At 40.9% G+C, this 23463-nt stretch overlaps 2 protein-coding genes across 4 annotated transcripts; both read right to left on the bottom strand.

Moving 5' to 3' along the window:
- Window positions 1-342: 342 nt before the first annotated feature.
- LOC136428795 (proline and serine-rich protein 3-like) lies at window positions 343-8675 on the bottom strand. Of its 3 annotated transcripts, none has more exons than XM_066418549.1 (11): window positions 8455-8675; window positions 7933-8032; window positions 7139-7485; window positions 6568-6817; window positions 6076-6164; window positions 5700-5827; window positions 5209-5390; window positions 3696-4673; window positions 3230-3383; window positions 2455-2551; window positions 343-1315 (listed from the first exon to the last, which is right to left on the bottom strand). In XM_066418549.1, exons 1-11 carry the CDS (start codon window positions 8475-8477, stop codon window positions 1264-1266), a joined length of 2400 nt encoding a protein of 799 aa, XP_066274646.1. In that variant the 5' UTR covers window positions 8478-8675; the 3' UTR covers window positions 343-1263. The 3 variants fall into 3 exon arrangements, with proteins under 3 accessions (XP_066274646.1, XP_066274643.1, XP_066274644.1); XM_066418546.1 differs by having other exon boundaries at window positions 5200-5390; window positions 8455-8674; XM_066418547.1 differs by having other exon boundaries at window positions 5200-5390; window positions 5706-5827; window positions 8455-8673.
- A 323-nt stretch (window positions 8676-8998) lies between these two features.
- LOC136428811 (carnitine O-acetyltransferase-like) lies at window positions 8999-22615 on the bottom strand. The gene is made up of 15 exons (XM_066418575.1): window positions 21774-22615; window positions 20232-20426; window positions 19304-19390; window positions 17039-17157; window positions 16653-16706; window positions 15966-16134; window positions 15465-15636; window positions 14683-14855; window positions 14064-14164; window positions 13544-13663; window positions 12500-12622; window positions 11822-11957; window positions 11519-11581; window positions 11124-11261; window positions 8999-10681 (listed from the first exon to the last, which is right to left on the bottom strand). Exons 1-15 carry the CDS (start codon window positions 21885-21887, stop codon window positions 10472-10474), a joined length of 1974 nt encoding a protein of 657 aa, XP_066274672.1. The 5' UTR covers window positions 21888-22615; the 3' UTR covers window positions 8999-10471.
- Between the last annotated feature and the right edge of the window lie 848 nt (window positions 22616-23463).

Genomic DNA, 23463 nt, shown 5'->3' with positions numbered 1-23463 from the left:
TGCCCAGGATTTAACCAGGTCTCAAAGTTACCAACTAACTGGAACCAGGAGCTCAACTGTGAGGCTGCTACCAGTTGAGCTCCAGCACAGGGACATCCCCTTATCATGTCAAATCAGGTGGCTAGCGCTGTATAATGGTTTCTAAAGTATAAATGCTTGTTATTCAGAAATAAAGTGTGGATGGCTCTTTGAATTCCTCCAGCTTAACAGGGCTTACAACTATAAGTCTAAACCTGTAAAATTTATTAAATAAATAAATTTTCAATTGTATCAATCTATTTCTATACCAAAGATCCATTTTCTCCACTAATTCACTGAAGGAAGATACTTGTCACATGTTGCTACATCCCAATGAAAATATATTTCTCCTTTATTTGCAGAAATATTCAACGGCATCACATGAAAATTTACAACTTTACAATAGGAAGTTAGAACATCAATTATAGTACAAACTGTTATTTGTAACAATTCATAACATCCTAAACTAGAGTTTCAGAATTGAATCTATAATGTCATGCTTTCTTCACCTTGTAGAAGGTATTAATACTATTATAAATGTAACTATCTCTTCCAATTCTATTGGCCTCTGTCCTTTTGGCAACTCTTTAGATGTTATTGATGGAGACAGTATACCATGTTTTGCCTCCAGTGGTAGTGTCGTCTTCTTAATCAAGTTAACTCGTTAAAAAAGAGGCCATCATCAGTGCACTGAAGTTCCTGCTTCCAGGGATTTGACCTCGATACGAACCCGTTCCGCTATTGTGACGAAGATGGCTCGCTGATTCCATCGTATCTTGCCTGCAGTGTCTTCATCCTGCGTTCAACATGCGGCAGTAAAGACATCGGCACTGCATCACAGCCGGCTTCCAGGAACTTCTTACCCCTCAGGACAAACTTGAACATGATGGAAATAACTTCACGTGGGCACACACAGCTTGCCTCCAATCAATTCGCTGTCATGCCCAAACTCTGATTTCCATAGAAATGGCTTTATCATTTTCTGGCTGTGGGGTACTTTACCTTTAGATGAACTTATGATATAGAACTCTGGAAGCATCAATTCTGATGTCCGTCCTGCTTTTGTTTTCAGAGCTGGTTATCTTCCAATAACCATGGACAGGTCCTTATCTTTATGTAAAGCCAGATTTAAGATGTCTGCGTTAGAGTCTGCTCTTGCAGTTCTTGTCGTTTGCTGTCGAGATGATGCATGGAGCATTTCTTGCCCAATAGTCTGTTCCACGGTGAGAAGCCTACCCTGTGTTGTCACTCCTGGTCCCTGGTGTCTTCTCCTCTCAGCAGTAAGTTGTCAATAACCCTGTAGTGACAGGGACAAGAGTCTTCTAGTGTCAGGAATATAGTGAAGGGTCATGGTGGGGTGCACTTATTAACCCCCAACTAAGCTGACAAAGTGCACCCTGTGGTGAGGGTGAATTTCTGAGGTTAAGAGTCTGGTACGTTAAAACATCAATCATTCACACAGATAGCAAAAATATCTCAGGTTCAACCCGTCTTCTCTCCTTTAAAAAGACTGATGTATCTATTGTGTAGTGTACTTAGTAATACATGTACATTGTCCTCTTCATCAAGGCAGAGAATAAGACTGTTTCCATGACATTTTGAATAGATAACTGTAAATGCATTTAAGTTTGTGGTAATCTAATTGTTTTAAGTGTGAGATAGTGCCAAAGTCACATACTGCTACAGTAATGGAAACACCAGCTTCAGCCCCATGATGGAAAGCCAGTCAAAAACCACCTTTTGGCCAAAACCGTGAACATACAACTACCACAAACTTAAATGTATTTAATGTATCTAGACCTAGAGAATAGTAGAGATTAGTGGTGTGGATCTAAACCCGAGTTTAGGTTTAGGTTCGGACTCGAGTCCAGAGGTTTAGGTTCAGGTCCGGACTTGAAAGTCCGGACCTGAACAATAATTTTGGAATAATTTTTCGTGTTACATGTAAAATTGCATATTGGCAGATATTTTACATGTAATTTGAAAACTATATATACGGAATTATATACAGTCAGTAATTAACACAAAAGTTCAGTTATAAACACAAACAGCAATGTTTTAATATTTTTCTAGTGCAAATTTCACGATTTAAGGAAGGTTTAAGATGGTTTAAAACAAAAAGGAGTGTATGAGTGGGAGAATTTTTTTTCAAGTCCGGACTTGTTTCCAGACGTTTAGGTTTTTTTGGACTTGAACCTAAACGTTTTGCAAGTCCGGAACCGGTCCGGCCGGACCGATCCGCACCACTAGTAGAGATTCATATTTAGTAGATCATCTACTTCAGAGCCATTTTAGCAGAGGCTGCTAATATATTTAACAATAAGATTAAAAACTGAAGAAAGTTTTAAGACATTTCATTAGAATTCTAGGAACGTCTTCCCCTGTGCCTTGACATTCTTTCATCGATTCTTATTGCTACAGAAGACAATGTCAGACCTGAGTTGCTCCTCATATTGTGCCCTCTGTCGCCTGAGCGCCACCAACAGCGGGTCAACGCTGAATTCCTCCCCATCAGATGACTCTAGATCATCGGCTGAGAGGACGGAAATACCAAAGTTCACCACTGGCTCTGGTGTAGACTTGTGCATGCACATATGATACCCAGAGGACATACGGGGCTCAAAATTACACTGGTGCATCGAAGCAAAAAATTTTAGTGCCAAAATATTTTGGGTGCACAACACGATTTTATCAAGTAGGATGTCAGCAAAACCTCAAGGTACTAACAAACCTTACTGCCTACACAAATATCTAGGTGCACCCAGTCATCTACATTTTGTAGGTGCAAAGATCCAATTTTAGCTGCAAAAAAAATTGTATGCACTCAGTATTTCGAGCCCAGGACCTGCATGTATGTCAACCGCTACAGAGGCCAAATGATTGTCCCATGGATGTGACAACTAATCACTTGTGACACAAAGAAAGTCAAGAAATATTTGTACATACCAGGGGTCACAAATGATGCATTAGAGTCTTCCACAACTTTGACATTGATTTTATACAGTCTAGTTTGCCAAATTTTGCTGGCTAGATGCCAACGGTAATTGTTTTTATCTCTTTTTAGTTTGTTGTACTTTTTAATAGGGACAATTCAAGTCTCGCAGACTTTAAACTAAAAAGAATTTGTTTAAAATGTCTCCTCTGTCCTTTAGACACAGTTCTAATTGTATAAAAACATTTTCTTTTGAAATCTTCGACGCAACGCCCTTACCATGTACAGCGATGCCCTGTGGCTGCTGTGGGAGTTGCCTGCTGGGATCCTGGTGTGCATGTACAGGAACAGGGTGAGGAGGGGTGCTGGGAAGGCTGTCCACACTGGACTGGGGTGTCCCCGGTGGGGTTGTGAACAACCTCTGGGAAATCACCTGAGATTTGCACAAGATAACAAACTTTTTTTGTTTGCTGAATAGTATATACAAAACCACAGATTACTAAAAAGGCAGTTCAAAAGTTTTGAGAGGGGTAAAAAAAGTCAGCAAAATCTGGGAGTACATGTATCAAACGAAAACGTAAGTCCCAAACTAGTGAAGAATTTGCCAAGCTAACATACACACAAGAGGTGATTGTTGATAATTTTTCAAATCTATACTATTTGGCTTTACCTACAATGTGGTATCAATAGCAAAACTATATTGGAACAGTGAGTGACAATAACACCTTTTTTGGTTCATACACACCTGTCCAATGGCACTCCTCACAGGTGACTGAGCTACCTTGGGACTACTGTGTCTCGGTGGTCCTGGTCTCCCCTGCTTTGCTCCTCCTCTCTCCCTCTCTCTTGGTTCACGGCTTCTTTGTCTCGGTTTTCTCTCCCCTCCCCTCTCTGATCTATCCATGGATTCTTGTCTTCTTTCTGGTCTGTATTTCTCTTTGTTGCCTTTCTGTTCCCTATCAGTTTCTCTGTAACTTCTCTGTTTTCTTCTCTCGTCTCTTGGTTCAAAATACACCTCGGAATCTTCTGGTGACATCTCATCCAGGCTGCCTGACTCTTCAGAGTCTTTTTCTCTTTGTCTCCTTGTTCTTTTGTCTTGATCTGAGTCTGTTCTTGTTTCTGAAGTGGACCTATCATCCCGATACAACTCTTTCCTCCTCTCTCTGCTTTTCTCTCTCTTGGGAGACCTCCTTCGCGTCTTGCGGTCTCTGTCTTGATTTGACTCTTTTGTTTCTGTAGTGGACGTTTCCTCTCCATACAACTCTCTCCTGCTTCTTTCTCTTTCGGGAGATTTCCTTCGCGTCTTGCGGTCTCTGGGTGGCACGTGATCGTGCACCTCGGGATGTGGACACGGTATGATGTCACACTCCAGATGCATGTGAGGAACGACATCACCACTTTCTGCGACCGGCTGCTTCGACACACCTCGGAGACTTGGGCTTGCAATGGGCACCGTGTCTGCCAATCTTCTTGGAGGAGACATATCTTGCCTTCTTGTGTTGACTTGAGCAGGAGTCGTCTCTTCCCGGGAAGGCACTACAGAGTGCTTTGGCACCTCTGTCTGGGACGACTGTTCTGTTGCAAGCTGGGAAGGCACTGGTGCTTCATGGGAAGGTCTAGGTGCTGCTGCTTCCTGGGTGTGCTCAGGTTGCTCTATATCAATCCCAGTGGACTTTGCAAGTCTTTGTCTGAAGGCGCTGAGTGGGGTCGTCTGACCCCCATCCTAGAGAAATATACATTTAAACAAATGAATGGGATTTCTCTGATAGGGTACAGGCACAAGTCAAGTATCAAGAAATATCACTGCATTCATGTTTAGACAAGTCCATTTGCCCAATTGCCCAGGGCAAATGAAAGTGCCGATCGGGCAACTGCATGTCCTACCGAACTGACCTGATCAGGCCAGAGCAATCTTTTATCGGTAAAATTTTTCTGCGTGTTTACTTAAAAGGGAAGGAAAATGAATCATATAAATGAATGAAGAGCAAAATGACAACTTTTCTAAATCTGTGATATGATATGGTGTAATTCCCTGACTTATTATTTCCATGAATAAATACCTGCAGTACAGTTTGTTATAGTGCTATTGTCTTACTGCTTCAGTAAGGAAACACTGGTGCCTTTACCGACAAACAGTCTGAAACCACCTGCAAGCGACCTACAAGAGAAGAGGTCACTGCAAAAACCGAAATCACAAAACATTTTCGAACTCAAATGCATTTTCAGTACATAGAATTAATGAGATATACCTGCAGTACCGAGCTGAGTCTGACAGGGGGAGATGCTCCGGTCCATGGACCAGCTGCAGGTTGCCTCCTCGCCTCCTCCATCCTCCTGCGCAGCCTCCACTGGTACAGGATGTCGTCTCCATGGTGACGGGATGAAGGAAGATGAGCTTGGGCACTGATTGGTGGAGCCTCCTTTGGCATATCCTCCTTATCTAAGCATGTCATAGGTTAACACAATTAGCAATATTTAAAAATTACAATGGAAACATTGATACATTTGATATCTGACATTCAAAAACTACAAAAAAAACCCACAGTGAATATTGCAAGATTTACAATATACAAGGTAATATGAAAACTGTAGTAAATGATGATGTACCATTGAAATACTGTAGAATTTGATGGCTCTTAGTCTCAGTTACAAAGTTGATTTAGTACCGAACTGAAACACACAACAAACATAACATGCTTGTAACCTATTTCTACTCATTGCAGAGTATTCTCTACAACATACTACATACCCATACCATAAAACCTTGGCCCAAACGCAGGTCTATAGGCTGGCTCATCCAGGCTTGTTGGAACAGATGAAGTGGAGGTATGACCCAGTCCATCTGAGCTGACCGCTGGCTCACTGAGTGCACTGGAACTTGAGTTCAATTAATTTTTTTATTATTTGATTCATGTACATTGACCCAAAGTAACATAATACAGACGAACATCATACAAAAAGACTAAACACAGAACAATCTATATGAATTTTAAAAAAGTACATGTATTCCTGTAGTGGCAGTCAGATGCGAAGGTGGTAACATCATTATAACTCAAATAGGAGTTGTAATTATCAAATGTAATGTCATACAATGTATATCATGATTTATAATCTAAAGTCTTTACCTCCTTTCAATCAGCTTGTCTGCCTTGTCCTGTAGAGCTCTTGTCTCTTTCTCAATAGGGGAGAGCAGGACAGACGTTGGGGTGGAGGTCTAAGGAATAGATTCAAAAGTGGAAAAGGTATTACACTATGTTTAAGAATCAGTAAATTGAAGATGTATGGGATTCTTTAGTTTTCATACTTGCATTGAGATTTTTTTCATGTGCAGTTACTAGTAGCATTACATAATGTACTTCATCAAGACACAATCAAAACTGTCTATAGCGACCATTCAAGGGACTTGAAGAAATTGGTTACAGATGACATGTAGTCACTATAGACAGGATTCTTAATGCTTCGGACAGTCAAAATATGACATTAGGACAACCAAATTGTGGCCACAATGGCCAGAGGGTCCTTATACAAAGGTGATCACTAGTACATGTTTGACTGTAGTTTTAAAACAGTCATCTTTGATACAGCAAGGTCACAAAGAACCTAAGAATGATTTTTACCAGAGGTTGTTTAGGAGTAGACGGTGACAGTGACCTGTCCCTCAGTCTTTGTGGACTTTCTCCTCTCCTGGTCCTCCCCCTGTCCCTGAATGGTACAGCCCTGTCCTCTGTAGGAGTGGATGCACTGGTAGGTGTAGATGGGGAGGTGGAAGCAGACAGCCACCAGAAGTCACGCTCCGCGGCGGCTTTCTGTCGTTTCTCTCTCTCCTCTCGGCTCAGGGGCTGACCGTGTCGAAACCTATCTATATATCTGTAAGAGCAGAGGTTCAGATGTGAATCTAAGGAAACAACTCATACAAAGTACACGTAATGTAAATCACTAAGTGAATGTCGAAAATTTTGTAGGGGTTTAATGTTTGAAACCACTTCCTACATGCACTCTTGTTTCAAAGTTGATACTCAAATTCAAGTCTATCGCGAAGACGCAATAGCAGGGTATATCTTTTATATTATTATAGGGAGGGGTTGCTACTTGCTAGCCCTTTCCCCAGGCCATTAGCTTAATGTGCTCAAGGCACCCTTCTTGCTCTTTCTTTTTTTATAGCTTAGCTTACAATGATAAGAATCTTACTTTGAAATGGTAGATTCTCCTCCTTCTGTTTTCTTCTCTGCTTTATCAGAAGGTACATGTAGTCTCTCCATTCTCCCTCTAACCGGCTCCAGGGCTGGAACCTGACGTACTCGCTGGTACGGCTGGGAGGAGTAATCACTTTCAGGGGAGGGCTGTGACAACTCTGGGGTCATCACAGATGAAGGACGCTCGCTGGATGGCCAGGACTCATCAAACCGCGAGGAATGCGGACTGGGGGTGTCGTGGGTGGGGACGGTGAACTGGGGAGCGGACCGGAGGAACGCTTCATCTGTGGCCGTCTGTACCGGGCGCTCTTCTGTACGCAGCCTGGAGGGGCTCAGCGTTATCTGGAAACCAGAACGATTCAATCTGTTTTGCTGCGTGTTCTGTAATGTTTTATGTGTGGGTCACGACACCTGCAATAGCCATGTGTCCATGTGTATTGTATAGTCGCCATTCCAATAAAATAAAATAAAACCCCCATAACATATACAGTCAAACCTGAATTCAGCAACCATTCACCGGACAGAGGAAAACTGATTGCTGGTGACAGGGTAGGGTTGGCAAGTTGGTTGCTATAGCTAGTAACTACATGTATGTAAAAAATGGACGGGACTGTTTTAATGTAGCTTGTGACTGGAGGTGGTTGTCTGCGCCAGGTGATTGCCAGACCAGGTTTGACTGTATTTATGTGTACTATATAAATCATGAAATGTTCGTGGTGGTTTTATTTTTGCGGTGATATCTTGAATAACTTATAGTTCATACAGAGTTACAGACATGGTTCAACTTACTTTCTTTTCCCGTTTTGACAGTTTCCTGGGTGCGGAGGGATGGTAGTGGGTTGGCCGGGATGGAGGTTCATAGAAAGGATCACCACGCCCAAAGACAGCACTGTACGGCAAATATACAAAAGTCAGGGATTCCTAAATTTAATCTCAACACTGGACCCCCAGTGCTGAAGTGCCATCACCATTGGCAATGCTAGATTTCCAGAGCTAAGACTTTTTTAGCTTCAGGATTGGAAACCCTCCTGTCAGCACTGGAAACCCAGTGCTCGGACTATATATAACATAATTATTAAATTATTTGCTCAAGAATGACCTCTGGAAATCCAGTGTTGACAAATTCTCCGCACTGGAAACCGAGACTGAGCTTAAACTGCTGTTGCTACCGACTCAAGGAGGCTAAACCACCGTAAGGGCGTATCTGTTAGTTGTCTATTTCAGTATCTGTAATTCATAACATTGATAACTAACCTATCTGTTGTAAAAAAAAGTTCGAAAATCAAGCTATAGTCTATGTTCAACCTTTACCTTGCAGTGTCCGAGGAAGACATCAATCCACCTTATCTGTCCAAAGACTTGCATAAACATGACCGTAGAGTTGACTTCATGCCTAGGATGCTTGCTCGGTAACAATTACAGCTTTTTAAATACACGGGAAAGTTGCGAATCTTTGGCGGTTCTTTGCCATTTTCAAGCGGACCGCCATTTTCTTCTCACTGACAGGGGAAAGGTCGCGTGACGTCATCGCGCCATCTCGTTCCCAGAGTACGTGTTGGAGCGCAATCTCCAAGCAGATGTTGGGCGGAAAATCGTAGCGAAACCAAAGGATGTATCAAAGAGGTTTCAATGACGTTTCTTGGAAACTGTAAAACTACTTAAAATTTCTAATCTTGGTAAAAATTCATACCAGCCAACATTCATGTAAAGGCGTAAATGATACAAAGGCTGGTGTTCAGTGATCAGTTCAGTTCATCCTCTGGTGTTCAAGAATGTAGCAAAGGTACGCCTATCAGTTTTCACTGGTACTGCAAGGAGTTACAACAATTCTGTGAAATAACTGCTTCTCAAAGTGTCAGCGTTGATAGTTTTTTTATTGAATTCTGATAAATTAATTGATTCACTGCATAATCATACAGGCCATATACATTAAGTGCAGCATTAAAATCCTTTTGTACAGTTTGTTGAGAGCACTTAAAATTTCTCAAACCAACAGCGTAATAGTTTACCAGTAACAATGTTCCTATGCTGTATGCCATACAATTATCAGTTGGTATGTAGAGATTATGAAACACAAATATCATGTTTAAACAGGTTATGAAATATTAGCTTTCATCTGATATGTCACCAAAATTTACAGAAAGTGATGAATGAAAAATATTTTCCAATGGCTGCCTTGCAAAATACAAAGCAGCTCACATGTGTACATGTCTTTGCAAGAAAGAACAGTACACAAAGATGAACATGTCATGATTAATGCAAACTCTATTGTTTACTGGGCATATCATTTATCATTGCACATAAACACTGGCATAGACGTCTTTTAGTAGTTAGTAACACAAGTCTTCTCTGTAGCCTAAAATAATCAATGTAAAAAGGTACGAATAACAAATCTATATTACCATCTGATTAAAACATGTTTATCTTTTGCAACTAGCTCAGCACTTAAGAGACTCCTCATAAATCACTATTTGATATTCTCCAGTCGAAACATGTACAAAAAAACTAATGTACATGTATTGTCAGATTCCTTTTCTAGACAAGGCTGAAATATATACATGTACTGGTATTTGTAAGCATTCAGATTCAACTGTTCGCTGGTTGGCTAGATTTGGTCAAACTTCCATGATCCAACTTTCAAGCTAAGAACCCCAAACTTCCTGGGGATAATTATGATCCATTGATAACAACATAAAAACATAATAAACTGCAAAATCACTATCAAGGACAATATTTCAAAATTTGCATTCAACAACCACACAGTGCTAGCTGGACTTATGTAGACATATTTTCAGTAATTTCACATGCAGCAACTGAAATACACTAGTTAAAATGATACATGCACATGTACATAAGACCTGTCTCAGCAATAGCTATCCTATACAAAGTAATTGCTTTCCCTATGTTTGCTAAGCATATTTGAATCCACCAATACAATGCAACATCACGTACTAGGTGAATTGGTTCACTTGGAAGGCTGTTTTGTCATCATACTGATTCAGTAAAAAAAGACACACAGTAACTTTTGCTATTTCAATGGTGTGGAGGGATTGGAGAAGTAAGACTATCTACAAATACAACAGAATTCAGCTTGACCCATCCAAACACTCAGCTGGTCAGAAACTGGAGACATACACAGTGTTGTTGCAACTTAGAGTCTGGTGTCATACGTCGTACAGTTGCAAACTGAGAGCCTTTTTGGGCAAACTGTAAATGTGTCCTACAAAACTCAGCTGTGTTGTTACGAAAAATGTTGTCTTAGATCATTGTCAGCAGTTGGTTCTGTCACAACCTGCTTAAAACTTCTATGACCGCAACATTAACCCTTCTACAGTTTGGCTTGAGTGCTCAGAAGCTCACGCATGTCTAGCAGACTCTGGTGGAGGGAATCTGCTAGTTTGTCTGCATCGGTCTCTGGACTGCTGTTGAAGGCAGAGATGCAGAAGTTGAGGTGGTCCTCCCTGGGGTTGTAGCAGAACCCGTAACCATCGGGGACGACAGGGCCGAAACACAGAAAGGAGTCATATTTGGAGGGAACCTGGAAAATATAAGTTCAAAATTATAAGCGGGTTATGAATAGTTATCATAGTATTGTAAGAATGACAACTTTTTTTTTTAAATTATGCAAATGAAGATGCGTAAGAGGCACACCATTAAAAGAGAACCTTAGCATAGATTGCATCAGAGAAAGGGCTATTGTAGCCCCTCTGACACTATCAGTTACTCCACAATCCAATGTGGATCTACTATACAATCATGGAATCATTCAGCTGAACAAATGACTGACTTGCCATACTGTAACTCTTGAAATATTTGCAGTGGCATTTTTCAGGGTGAGCTTTAAATAATTACTGTAAAATTATGACACAGCGAATATGTGATTTGTATTACTACGTACTGTACTACAGAATTCTTTCAGCCATGAATTTCAAATGTTGCGAAAATCGAAAAGTTTGCTAAAATAACTGAATTTACAGTACCTGGCTGGTGGATAGTTTGAAGTGTAAGGCCTGCTCATAAGCACTGTCCATGAACAACTCAGGCACGTTCAGCCCTGACTCGATCGCTGTCAGTTTCAGCCCCAGCAGATGCCTGTCGATGCCTTGTCCACTCACGGTCTACAAAAAAATATAAGATATGGCCATGACTTCCCTAGACAGGAACATCTTTTCATTGAATAAAATATTCATATGTGATTGAAACGAGGTGCCATTAATTCACACTTTGATGGTTTGTCTGTCAAATATAGTTACTCAAGACACTGCACACCTAGCATTACTTATGGGAAAAGAAAAGGTATCCTTTACTAAAAAATTCTAAATGAGTGCATGGCAGGGTAGTGTATCTTATAAGCAGTGAAAGCACATGTACATACCTCCTGAGCATATTTCTTATGTCCATCGATAGCTCTTTTAAGGAGGGCAATTTTCTCTCCAGGCTGAAAAGTAGAAAAAAATAATAATTATTGTTTACCCATAACACATTACACTACGGTAAAGGTCATTATTTGTGAATCAAAAGGTGTGAACAACACTACAAAAGTAGCAAAAACAATTTTTTTACCCATAACACATGATGCAATAAATCATTACACTACAGGAAACATCATTTTTTGTGAATCAAAAGGTGTGAACAACACTCAAATATACAGAAGAAAACAGAAGAAAGGCTGACTTACAGGAACTTGACTGTCTTCCATAGCTTTGCAGAACTCCAGGGACTCCACAGAAGCTGACCGGATGGTGTCCGTTCTGCCCAGGTGGAACATACGGGTCGATCCACTCTCGTACGTCGCGCAGGGGACCTTGTAAAGTCTGGGCAGGGATACATGTTAAGCGGTCAAGGCTGGTGTTATTCTTGTGTTATAAAATTTACAAATACAGATTCCTATCAAGAATCTAGCAAGTTTGACAATTCAGTTCAGTTCAGTTCATCCTCTTTTTAGAGGTGACACACGTGTTTCCACAAGTTTGACACCTACAAATGTAGAAAACAAACAAATCAGTCCCTTCTAAGTAATCTACAAGCAGATCTATCGGTGGCAATGACAGTATCCAAGGAAGTTATATATATAACCTCCTTGCAGTATCCAAAAGGCAAAAGCCCCTCCAAACAGGTATCATAGAGAATAATCATTTTTCCAAACTACGTTCCTCTTATGTAAACATTCTCATATCTTAATTTCTACAATCATACTGCTTTGCCAGTTGGATACTGTCATTGCTACCGATAGATATGCTCGGTGATTATCCTCAGATCATCCTAAGGTCATTGGACACTGATGTACTGATAAGATCAGACAAATGATTTCTACACACATACAGAATTCTGCTTAAAAAGAGTAAATTGTACTCACTTGTAGTAGGCTAACTGCAGGGCAATTTGGATGTAGCTGTCTGGACTCATTTTCTGTGACTTGGGGAAGCCCTTTCCATATTCATGGAAGGTCACCGGTTTCAGTTGCAAATCCTTTACTTGGCTGTACAAAATGAAACAGTATGTTATTAGAAAAGCCAGACTGCTACTGAACAGTAATACTAATGGTTTATTAATCACAATCGAACACTGTACGGTACAGGATGGCAGGGTTCAATACTAGCTCTGAATTGTTCTGCCGTTTACATAGACTGTGCCTTAAAAACTATAGTTACGTATTCACATTGGTGCCAAAGATATATTACGTCCGGTGATGAGACTTATATCCTTATTGTGCACAAGACATGGTATTTGCATTGCTTGACATGAACATACATACGTAGTCAAGGAACCACCTCTACACAAAGTCCTCATGCCACTGTGACCACTTTTGATGGTTCCTTAGATAATGTTAGATACAACTTGCAGAAGAATCCTGTCTATGGTGACCATCTGTCCACAAGTCATCATAGACCAGATTTCATCCGTCCCCTGAGTGGTCTTCTTTGATACTGTACTTTGACTGTACATATACATCTATGAAAGCCAAATCAGTGCTAGGGACTCAACACCATGAGTAAGCCTCGGCTCCTTTTGTCTTTCATATGAATTAATACATGTATGGGGTCGTGTGGCGCAACAGCAGAACGTTCGGCTCAGAAGCAAGAGGTCCCCAGTTCGAATCCTGTCATGTCACCGATCTAGCTTTTGCCCTTGGGAAAGGCACTTTACACGACTTTCCTCACTCCACCCAGGTGTAAATGGGTACTTGACTTCGGTTGGGGAAGGTCGTATTGAGGTCACCTGGTTGCGCCAAATGGCAGCCGCCCAGACCCTTGCGACAATTCCACATAATGCAAGCGTGGATAAGATATGTATATTTTGTGTATTATGTGAAACCTGTAAACCCTGCATCAATTCAGCGCTAGAAAGGCTGCCATTGCGGGTTATTTCTGACCAATAAAAAACAATAAAAAAAACATACACATCAAGGCCTCTCTTTGCATTGTCGATCGCCTCCAGTATCTTGTCATTCGTAGTGAAGGGCAGTCTTTCAGGCTCCTTAGGCTCCACTGATGTCTCCTGTACTTCTGGAGCCTGAGAGCTGCAGGGAAGAGGAAAACATAAAAGACTATGTTACTTTTGATATTTAGAATTAAGTTCATGTACAGACTTGCTTAGGTAGGGCAATGTCATGTTGCAAAATAGACTGCATCATGTCAGACACATATGTTTAATGTACAAAATATCTCCAGTGCATTCTAATCCTACTTTTCATGTAGTTCCGATTAACTGTTTTAAAATAGAGCAGATATAGGGCTTACTGTATAGAACTCAGCGAGAGATCATGAGTGAACTGTTAAGCAATTTGCCATGCATTATATCCATAAATTTTCAATAAAGTTCAACTTTCTTGTTTGACTTGTAAACAGTAATCTGACTTGATACATATTAAAAACAAGAACAAAACAAACCAAAGGAAAGTCAGGCTAGTCGCCACTCACCAGTAGTCCATCATGTGGTCTAACAGGGCGATGATGGGCGGACCTTCAGCAGGGGAATGTTCATATGTCAGGCCTATAGCTCCGTCTGTCCCCACAGTAAACTGGAGAAGAACACATACGGTTATCATGTTGAACAACTCTTTCTTCAAATTCATATCCTGTATCTATTCATCGAACTAAATTCATGAACATTCAGGGAATGGACTGGTCTTTATTTTACTACTGTATAAGTTTTGTACATGTGCTTTGATGATGAAATGATAAAGTATGGAAACAGTAAAACAGAACGTTGGTCCATACAAAGACCTCTTAACCACGGTAAAGAAAAGATAACTGAAGTGGCTATGAAATCGGGGAATAACTTGTACCATGACACTGAGGTCAAAATACGTTGGATCAAAAAGTTGATGTATCAAAAAAGGTACAGACCAAAGGAAAACTTCACACAAACAACTGACGTAAAAAAAACACACACCAACATTTCCACCAACCAACCCATCCCATTCTCTACTGTAACAGTGTTTAACCTTCTCCCTGCTGCATAACTCTGTAACCAATAGAGAATTGGATGCCAAATGGCCACTTCAATGTGATAAAGATTAAACTGTGTCAAACATACCTGCAGTGTTTTGTCGAACCACCTGTTCCCACTGTTCAGTTCGCTCCCTCCCCCGTGCATGAGCTGGTGAGCAATGCTGGACTTCCTGTGATCCCCTCTAGGCACCTCCTGATCCAGGCACAGCATGAAGATACTCTTGTTGATGGCATCCAGGGACGCTTTGTTTGATTTGTCTAAACAAAAAACAACAACAAGGTCATAAACCAGGGGGGCCCAAAATCGATCTTGACCATTGTCTCCCCAACAAGTACCAGATATTGTCACAATCCATCCAGAGCATCTTTAGTTATTGCTGACCCCAAATTGTGGAAACACAAATCGACACACACACACACACACACACACACACACACACACACACACACACACACACACACACACACACATATTACACAGACAAACCTAACCTTCCCCAGTCCATGGTTGGGAGTTAAGCTCCTGTCACAGATAACCAACCATGTCCTCCCGACCTTCTCCAAACCTTGGTTGGGAGTTTAAGTTATGAACAAGGCTATCTGTGGTTGGAAGTTACATTGTAACTAGCGAGGTCGCCTACTAGTCTTTAAAAGCTGTCTGTGCCAACGGACTGTAAATTTTGAAAAATCAGAGTCACATTCTGCCTGGATGTGAACTGGAGCTACAATAGGATAGATTCCAGGCTACTGCCAACCCAGCGCCAACCTTGGTTGAGGAGTGTTCTGGAGCAAAGTTTTGAGAGGGTTGTGAGAGTTGTGTAATTGGGTCTTTAGGAAAATTTCTAGGGTTGGAAATTTTGAAAATACCTTTCTTCAACAGCTTATAGATCTTTCCCCAGGTGTTCCTGTTCTCTGAGGTGAGGATGCCAACAGGTTCACTGGGGTATCTGGAGTAGTACACCACCTTCTGCAGCTGCGCATGGATCAGGTCCTGGCTCAGGGGCTTCCAGTTCTCATCATACATGTCTACAGCAAAGAACTGTGGAGAAAGGTGTAGGGTGTATTAAAATGGTTAGCTACACAAAGTTTTCCTTTCTAGAAATCCGAAATTGCTGCATGGTGAAGACATACAATGTCCTCTGTGAAAACCTTTTCAATACAATCATAATTGTAAAAACTGATGTGTGACAACCATGACGATGATGATGATGATGATGATTTGACATATTGTGAATACTTTTAGATGTGTAATGTCTTGTGTGTAATCCAAGCGCAATATACAAATGTACTTAATGTACAGAAGGCACAATTCAGCCTTTGGCTGCAGTGCCTTTTTATCAACAAAACAATTGATTGATTGATACTGACCTTGTTGTTGTGTGCCACCACGATGTGTCTGGGCCTGACGTTGCTGCCAGGTCCGTACACCACGACCTGGTCGCGCCGTTCCCCCGGAATCCGACAGGCAGAGAACAGTTTGTAGTACTGGTCCATACATAGGGAGTTCTTCCCGAGCTTGTCAATGGGCACTGATTGGCTGTAAAAAGTGTGCACACAGATCATAAATAAATCATTAAATTAAAAAAAGGTAAAAGGAGTCCCATAGACCTTTTGAGGCCAGAGAAGCAGTGGGTTGATAGCCACTGTGCCTAGGGCAAGGTACTGGAAGGGAGAGTCCAACCCTCTCCTGCCACAGTCTTTTACCTTTCCAGCCAAAGGCAGGTACCTATTTTTACACCTTAGTGGAGTGAGGAAAGGTTGTGTGATTGGATGTAAAATGTGTGCACACAGATCATAAATTATAACCTCCATTAACATTAATCTGCCGGGTGACATAAATCCACCACTTTGAAAAACAGGTGGTTTGAGAGATCTCTAGTACAGCAATCCCAAGGTATGCACAGTTTAGATATACAGGAGCATTATACTGGGGGAAGGTGGGTTGGAGATCTGTTTCTACGTATTTTTCAGGGTGGTGGAATTATGTTAGGTAGATGTTACATCACAATACAAATAACTAAACAACACTGGAAAGGAATTCATGAAGTTACTTACTTGTCTATTTGGACTTTGTAATCCAGAAGACCAGCAACCATTTTGGCAGCAAACCTACAAAATGGAAGATCAGTTACTGTAGATTGTATAAATGCCCAGCATTGAAAAAAAACAGTAGCAGTTAAATAACCATACATAAAAGCAGTCCTGCGCTATTGAGGGACAATAAAATAGTGTCTACCAAAGAGAATTGCACTGGGATAGGATATACATGATTGTGTATTCATTCTCGTGCAATAAACATGATATCATTGTGTCATTATTCTCATAACCTACATGTACATGTAATAGGCATCCTTCCATCTCAAGCGACAATGGTAAAATGATAATATAAATCTTATTAGTATGTTACTATATTTTCTGTACAAGATCTACCATTGACTTACTTCAGCTGTCCCTCCTGCCCGTTGAAGTTCTGTGGCGGACAAACGATGCCAGGGCTCACGTGCAGGACCACCGGCATGCGGAAGTCCAGGTATGCCGTGTGGAGCCACCAGTCAGCAAGCTATGGACATGTCAGAAATATGATCAGTTTATGTTAAGTCATCCTTTTTCGTATCCTGATTATCTTCGCCGAGTACTTGTACTCGGGGAAGATTATGTTTTCGGTTGAAAAATCTGTTGGGTGGGTCTGTATGTATGTCAGGAGTATAACTCAAGAAAGCTTCAATGAATCTTTATGATTTTTGGTAGGTGGGTAGTGGTTGTGCAAAGGAAGGTCAAGTTCGAAAACCATTCACCTGGCGTATTCCATCAGTACTGCAGCGGACTTTGCGTGTTTTTGTGTTTGTATGTAGGAAAAAAAAGTGACGGAAACGTTGATGGATCTTCATGATTTTTCGTAGATCAGAAGCGGTTGTAGGAACGAAGGTCAAGTTTGAAAATTATCCATCTGGCGCTTTCCTGCAGTACTGCAGCGGGCTTTGTATTTGTGTGATTTGTATGTCGCCAGCATAACTCAAGGTGCTGTTGACGATTGTGCATGATATTTAGTGGGTAGGTAGTAGTGTCAAAGAGGAAGGTCAAGTTCGATAATGGGCCTCCTAGCGGATATTATAGGTACTGCAGCTGAGTTTTCAAGTTTGAGGTCGAATTTTCTGGAGGTGCCAGGCTCATGATTTTTCAGTAATACATAGAGTCTGGAACAGGGAATGAGTGGTGTAAGTTTGGGCCCCCTAGCGGATTTTGTGGACCTACAGTTGGCGTTTTTGTTGAAACCTTTGGGGGCGAATAACTAAAGAAGGGGTTGACGGATCGTCATGGTTTTTGGCATGTAAATAGCTTAGGTAATGTTTTACCTAATCAAATTCATATTATGAAAACCAGGAGCTAATTTGTATAATAAATGAGGAAAGTTTATTAATCTGCTTAAAGTTTGTGGTCAAATTTTTTGCAGCTGCTATGGTTATGATTTTTGAGTGGTAGATAGATCTTGGGGCAGGGAGTAAGTGATGTAAGTTTGGGCCCCCTTGCAGCTCGCCTTAAACTGCAGTGGGCCTATTTGTTTGTAACTTTTGAGGAGAATAACTCAAGCAGTGATTGATGGATTATTCTTGTATTTGGTATATATGTACCTTAGGTGATGATCAACATAATGATATGCTCATTATGCAGATCATGACCTACTTTACGTAATCATTGAGGAAAATGTATAGTACTGCTGCACCATAGTAGCGGCAGGTGATAGTACACATCTGCCGTCCAGAATCTAGGTCAACAGCTGGCGTCCTGAATATAGGTCAACAGCTAGCTTACTAGCTGGGCAATTGAAAAGAAAGGACTATAAAATGTATCTGTTATGGTTGGTATGAAGATAGCTAGATTTAAAAGTGAATCTGATGATTGACGAAAGATGATAATTATGCCAAACAGGACCTAATTTGCATGATTAATGAATTTTTTTTAAATCCGCCGAGTTCTATGTTTGTGCGCGTTTATATGCATTTAAGTCGTATTTTAGTCTTTGTGAAGGCTTGTATCAAGGTATGCATATTGTTCAGTTACTAGGGCTAACCCGTAATAGCCTTAGCCTTTGGGTAGCCCTGGCTGTACTTATCTACAGCCGAATAGATAAATCAGAAAAATTCTTATTACCTGGATGTCTAACTGTCATTGACATTCCATGAGAGGACTTTCAGACATGTAGCATATCAAGCCACTGAGAAAGAGGGGAACATTGATAGATATTGTTTAAGCAAATAAAGACTTAAATTGAATGGTCGTTGAAAAAAACGGCTATGTAATGCCATATTGGTAAATGGCGGTAATTTGGTACTTGCATCTGTCGGTACAATTCATATTATTTGGCGAAGATATGAGGTCGTGGAACTCTAGTTTGTTATGATTTTGTAAGGGCACCCTTGGAAATCAGTTACTCAGTTAACTAAAGGGACCACCCGCAAGATATGTAAATAGATGAATGCTGCAGTTTGAAGACAACATAAACATAAAAATGGCCGTTGAGTTTTGGGAAATATTCAAACAGTTAACAAGATAAACTAGGGGAAGAGCTAGCACCCCCCCCCCCCCTTTGTGAAAATTTACGCTGCTGCTGAAACAAGGTGGCAACTTGCTGCCCTATCTGTCAATCAAGGCATAGAAGGCTGTCAACAAACGAACAAACAAACAAGATGAACTACAAAACAACTCACCCAACTTTGTCTTTCCAATGCCCTCATCTGAAGTTTGGCCTGCAGACTGTCTCCAAGTCCTCCTGGCTTCCCAAACTCCTCTACTAACTGGAACACAGAAGAAGCACATGTACATGATTATTGTGCTTGCAGCGCTCGAAATTCATTTTTGGAAATAGGTGCGCTGGTGCAACCAACCAAAAGAATATTAGGTGCACAGAAAGAATTTTGGGTGCACCACGTAGAATAAAGCTGAATGTCAGCAAAACATGTTTAAGTTTAACGCTCTTAAGAACTTCAATCTGTAATTCTATAGCTAACTTCAAAGTAGTCATGCATCAAACAAAGTACAACAAAGGTTACTTTTTTCAGATACTTGAATTCCAAGAATGTTTTGTATACCAGTGTACAATAGTACCTCTACCCTAAAGCCTACAAAAATATCTAGGTGCACGGGTGCACCCCCAGTTAAAAATTAGGTGCACAGCTCCAATTTTGGGTGCACACAGGTGCACATGCACCCAGTATTTCAAGCCCTGGCTTGACTGTGAATACTACAGTGCATAGTGCATACAATTTGCTATTCTGGTGGCTTTATTTTCAGAAATACACATTTTTGTTTAGGGCTCGTACACACATGTGCGTATAATGCCGTATATTCAAGTCTGTTTGTATGAGTTGCATTTTTTGGTTCAGGTAAAGTTTGCGGAAAAAGATGTCATTTTTTTGTTTGATAACCAGACTGCACAACGGTGGGACAAAGTAGAAATAAACAACTTTTGTGCTATGCTGGAACTCCTCATCATCTTACAGCAGACATACAGCCCAGAGGTTCTTCTCTAGTGTCTGTGACAGGGTGGCCCCAAAAGTTCATGTAGGGTGACCACATCGGTATATGACTGGCAAGTGGTACTAGTACCTACTAGTACATGTATCATATCCTACTCACCTTTGTTGTGTGCTGGAACTCCTCATCATCTAACAGTGGGCGTACAGCCCTGAGATACTTCTCCAGTGTCTGTGACAGGGCGGGCACAGGCAGGCGGGGCATGCTGGCCTGGTGAGCTAACATCCTCCCCTGCGGAAGAATCGCCCCTCGGAAGAACTCCGGCGCCTTCCATGGCTGCTGTTTGGCTGTCTTCACCTGAAGATGTAAAATAAAATCATCTAGATTAGTGAGTTTTCAAAATTTACAAGTATGTTATCCAACACACAAAAGAAGAGGTGGATCAAAATACAAAAATAGTTCTTTGATCCCTGAAACTTAAAAAAGGTGTAAGCCAAGAATAAGAAAAGTGAACAACCCCTTTGCTTTTATAATATCTTTGGTTTCATACCATTAAATGGAGGGAAATGTTATTGAGGTCATAGATCTATCTAGCCTGGCTGCCAGACCCGTGCAAAACAAAATTAATCTTGTTGGCCAGGAAAGCAATATGCCCTGCTAACAGTGTTTAACTTGAATTATCTCTTATGCAGGACTGTACAATGTTTTTACTCTCCAAGTTGAGGTTAGGCTCTGGCATGTTTTTGATGTTATTCTTAGCTTTTTTTCAGGCTTTACATTTTCTCAGGTTTTCTTTTGTCTACCAGCTGGAGCCTAACTTCTGCTTGGAAGTTGGAGTTACAGACAATATTAATATTAACCCAACACAGCAGGTCAGTGAAAGCAATCACAAATAAAGTCTTCCTGCACAGAAAACGTTACCAGATCTTGTTAAGCCGACTTGTTCTACAGGTAGATTATACCCCCACAACACACAATAACAAAGGCACACAAACAATAATAACAGCAATTAAGCTTTTAGTCTGCTTGTGCAGAACGTAAATGAGCATATAAAATGGCCTGATTGACAGTTGATTACACAAATTTAAAAGTAACTGCATGGATGGCTGAGAGCCCTTTCACTGATGGTAACTAGGGATACAAACTCTGACATTTCTTCTGCTCTAAAAGACAGGATGGTAGAAAATTACACACACACATGTATATGTATATAGTTTTAGTTGAAATATTGCTAAATTGCAAGTTTTAAGGGAAAAGCATGTATGTGTCACAAATATATACAAGGTATGTGTGACAAAGGAAATTCTGATTTCTGACATACAGATAAAAGCTCCATGACACACATATAAAAGGTGTATGTACATGTAGCCATATGCATACTAAGGTTTCAACAAAAGACTTTCACCTGCAGCTATCTTAGTGTTGGTCCAAGTAGATACAGGAGAATATAAAAGCATTTTATATTCCTAATACCCAAAACTTTGCAAATTTACTAATTAAAACTGAAAGTGAAACTGAACCATAGTACACTATGATATGAAAAAAAATTATCTGTAATATTTTCATACCTGTCCAGTTTATTACGATCTTTAATACTGTCGTATAAAATGAATCGTTATTAGAAAAAGCGCCACACCTCTAGTCTAGGATCAAATATGCAAATTGTAAATGCCCTAAAAACAAGCACTATGTTACGAAACATACCTCAAAAGTCTCATCATCACTGAGTATCCTGTCAAGTGGATGGTCATTCAAAGGAGCGACTTTGTTCTTCTTAGCAATTTGAAACACGGGGAAACAGCATAGGCTGGCAGTCATTGTAACTGAAAGATTCTAGTCTGTCAGATTCAGAAATCTGCTTTCGAGTTACTGCATGGTCCAACCCCAACGGTTTAATGATTTGGAAACAAAACAAAACATAAGCACATGCCCCAAATGTCCAGTCATATGATGTATATTTTAAGCCGGTGGATCCTGGCTGCCTGTCACACTCCCGACGTCAACCCACATTTGCACTCCCATATTTGAAGCCTGGTTGAGAAACTGGGCTGCTGGTGACGCATGTTGGTGCCAGGAACACATGGACGGGTCAGCCTTTCATATGGACTGTTTTCACTGCCTCACGTTGCATACATGTACATTTTGTAGGAATGCATCAAAGAGGTTGTGGATCAAACCACAGAAGAAAAGTGCCATCTGGCATGCATAAATCAGTCAGGATACTGAAGCTTGTGAAAGAAGATCTGCACCAAATGTCTTTGTCTTTTGGGAATTCTTTAAGTTTCAAAAATGAAAGTTGATATTATTATGATCTCATGTACATTTAGTTATAATTAATGCCTCAGACCACTGAAGGCAGATGGCAAATCCTCTGGATCCTTATAATAGAAGCCAATGATGATAGTCTGAATGTCTCCATAAAAAGGTGCACCTTTTGAAGTTGCTCACCCTCACACACTTCTAAGTCCTCACAGTCACAATCGGGTTTATCATCTGTTGTTCCCCATCACGCGAGGGTTAAACTTTCCTTGCTTATCAAAAGGAGTTGTCAGCAAAATGAAAGCCCTTAGAATTGTTGTAATTCTGAGTAACTCAAGTCAGGAGTTTAGTGCTGGTCATAGGAACCTGTTGCACTTATGCCACGATGACATCGGTACTGTAACAGCCCTTCCTTAGCTGGTGCAGGGATGTTCACAGTCTATCAGAGGCTCGGTTGTTGTACACAAATTCCAAGGTGGCCATCTTCAGAAATCCATAACCGTGTCCATATGTACCTGTAGCTTGTTCTCTCCACCACTAGAAGTACGTAGTACTTCTCCCTTCAAGATTTGCACTGGTTCTTCAATAACTTAAGTTAAACTAAAGAAAGATTGACCAGAGCAGTCCAGGCCAGATTGCACCCAGTTGACAGATGATTGCTGAAGATATCAATGCACAAAGTTCTGTTCCTCCATACCGTAAGCCGCTGAGACAGTCCTGCTACACACAGCAAATGCCCAAACACAAACGATGACCATATACAACATAAGCATTCAATGAGGTGTGATGTTGCGTAGTTGCAGTCTTCACATCGCAGGTGAGCAATTTCGCAAACTTGTGCTGCCGGTGCTGGTTGTCAACTCTTCAAGTGTCCAGAAAAGACATGGTCGTTTTGCAACCTTAAGTCAATCCACCTTGCAACTAAAAAAACGTAGCACAGACAAGCGTCTGTGATGATTACATGGCCTGGGGTTCTTTCCGGGCTAATTTTGGAGACTGAGGTGACTTGTTCCAAGCAAGAGGCATTCATATGCTAAATGGCACACAAAAGACAGGTGCACAGTTACTGTAACCAGACGCAAGCCCGTTCACAAAGTTACAACCTCACACAATCAACACACACCTTTGTATAGTT

Source organism: Branchiostoma lanceolatum, chromosome 2 (assembly GCF_035083965.1).
Source record: "Branchiostoma lanceolatum isolate klBraLanc5 chromosome 2, klBraLanc5.hap2, whole genome shotgun sequence".
NCBI lineage: Eukaryota > Metazoa > Chordata > Leptocardii > Amphioxiformes > Branchiostomatidae > Branchiostoma > Branchiostoma lanceolatum.
The sequence above is the reverse complement of the archived record's forward strand: the minus strand, read 5'-3'. Positions and strand labels throughout refer to the sequence as shown.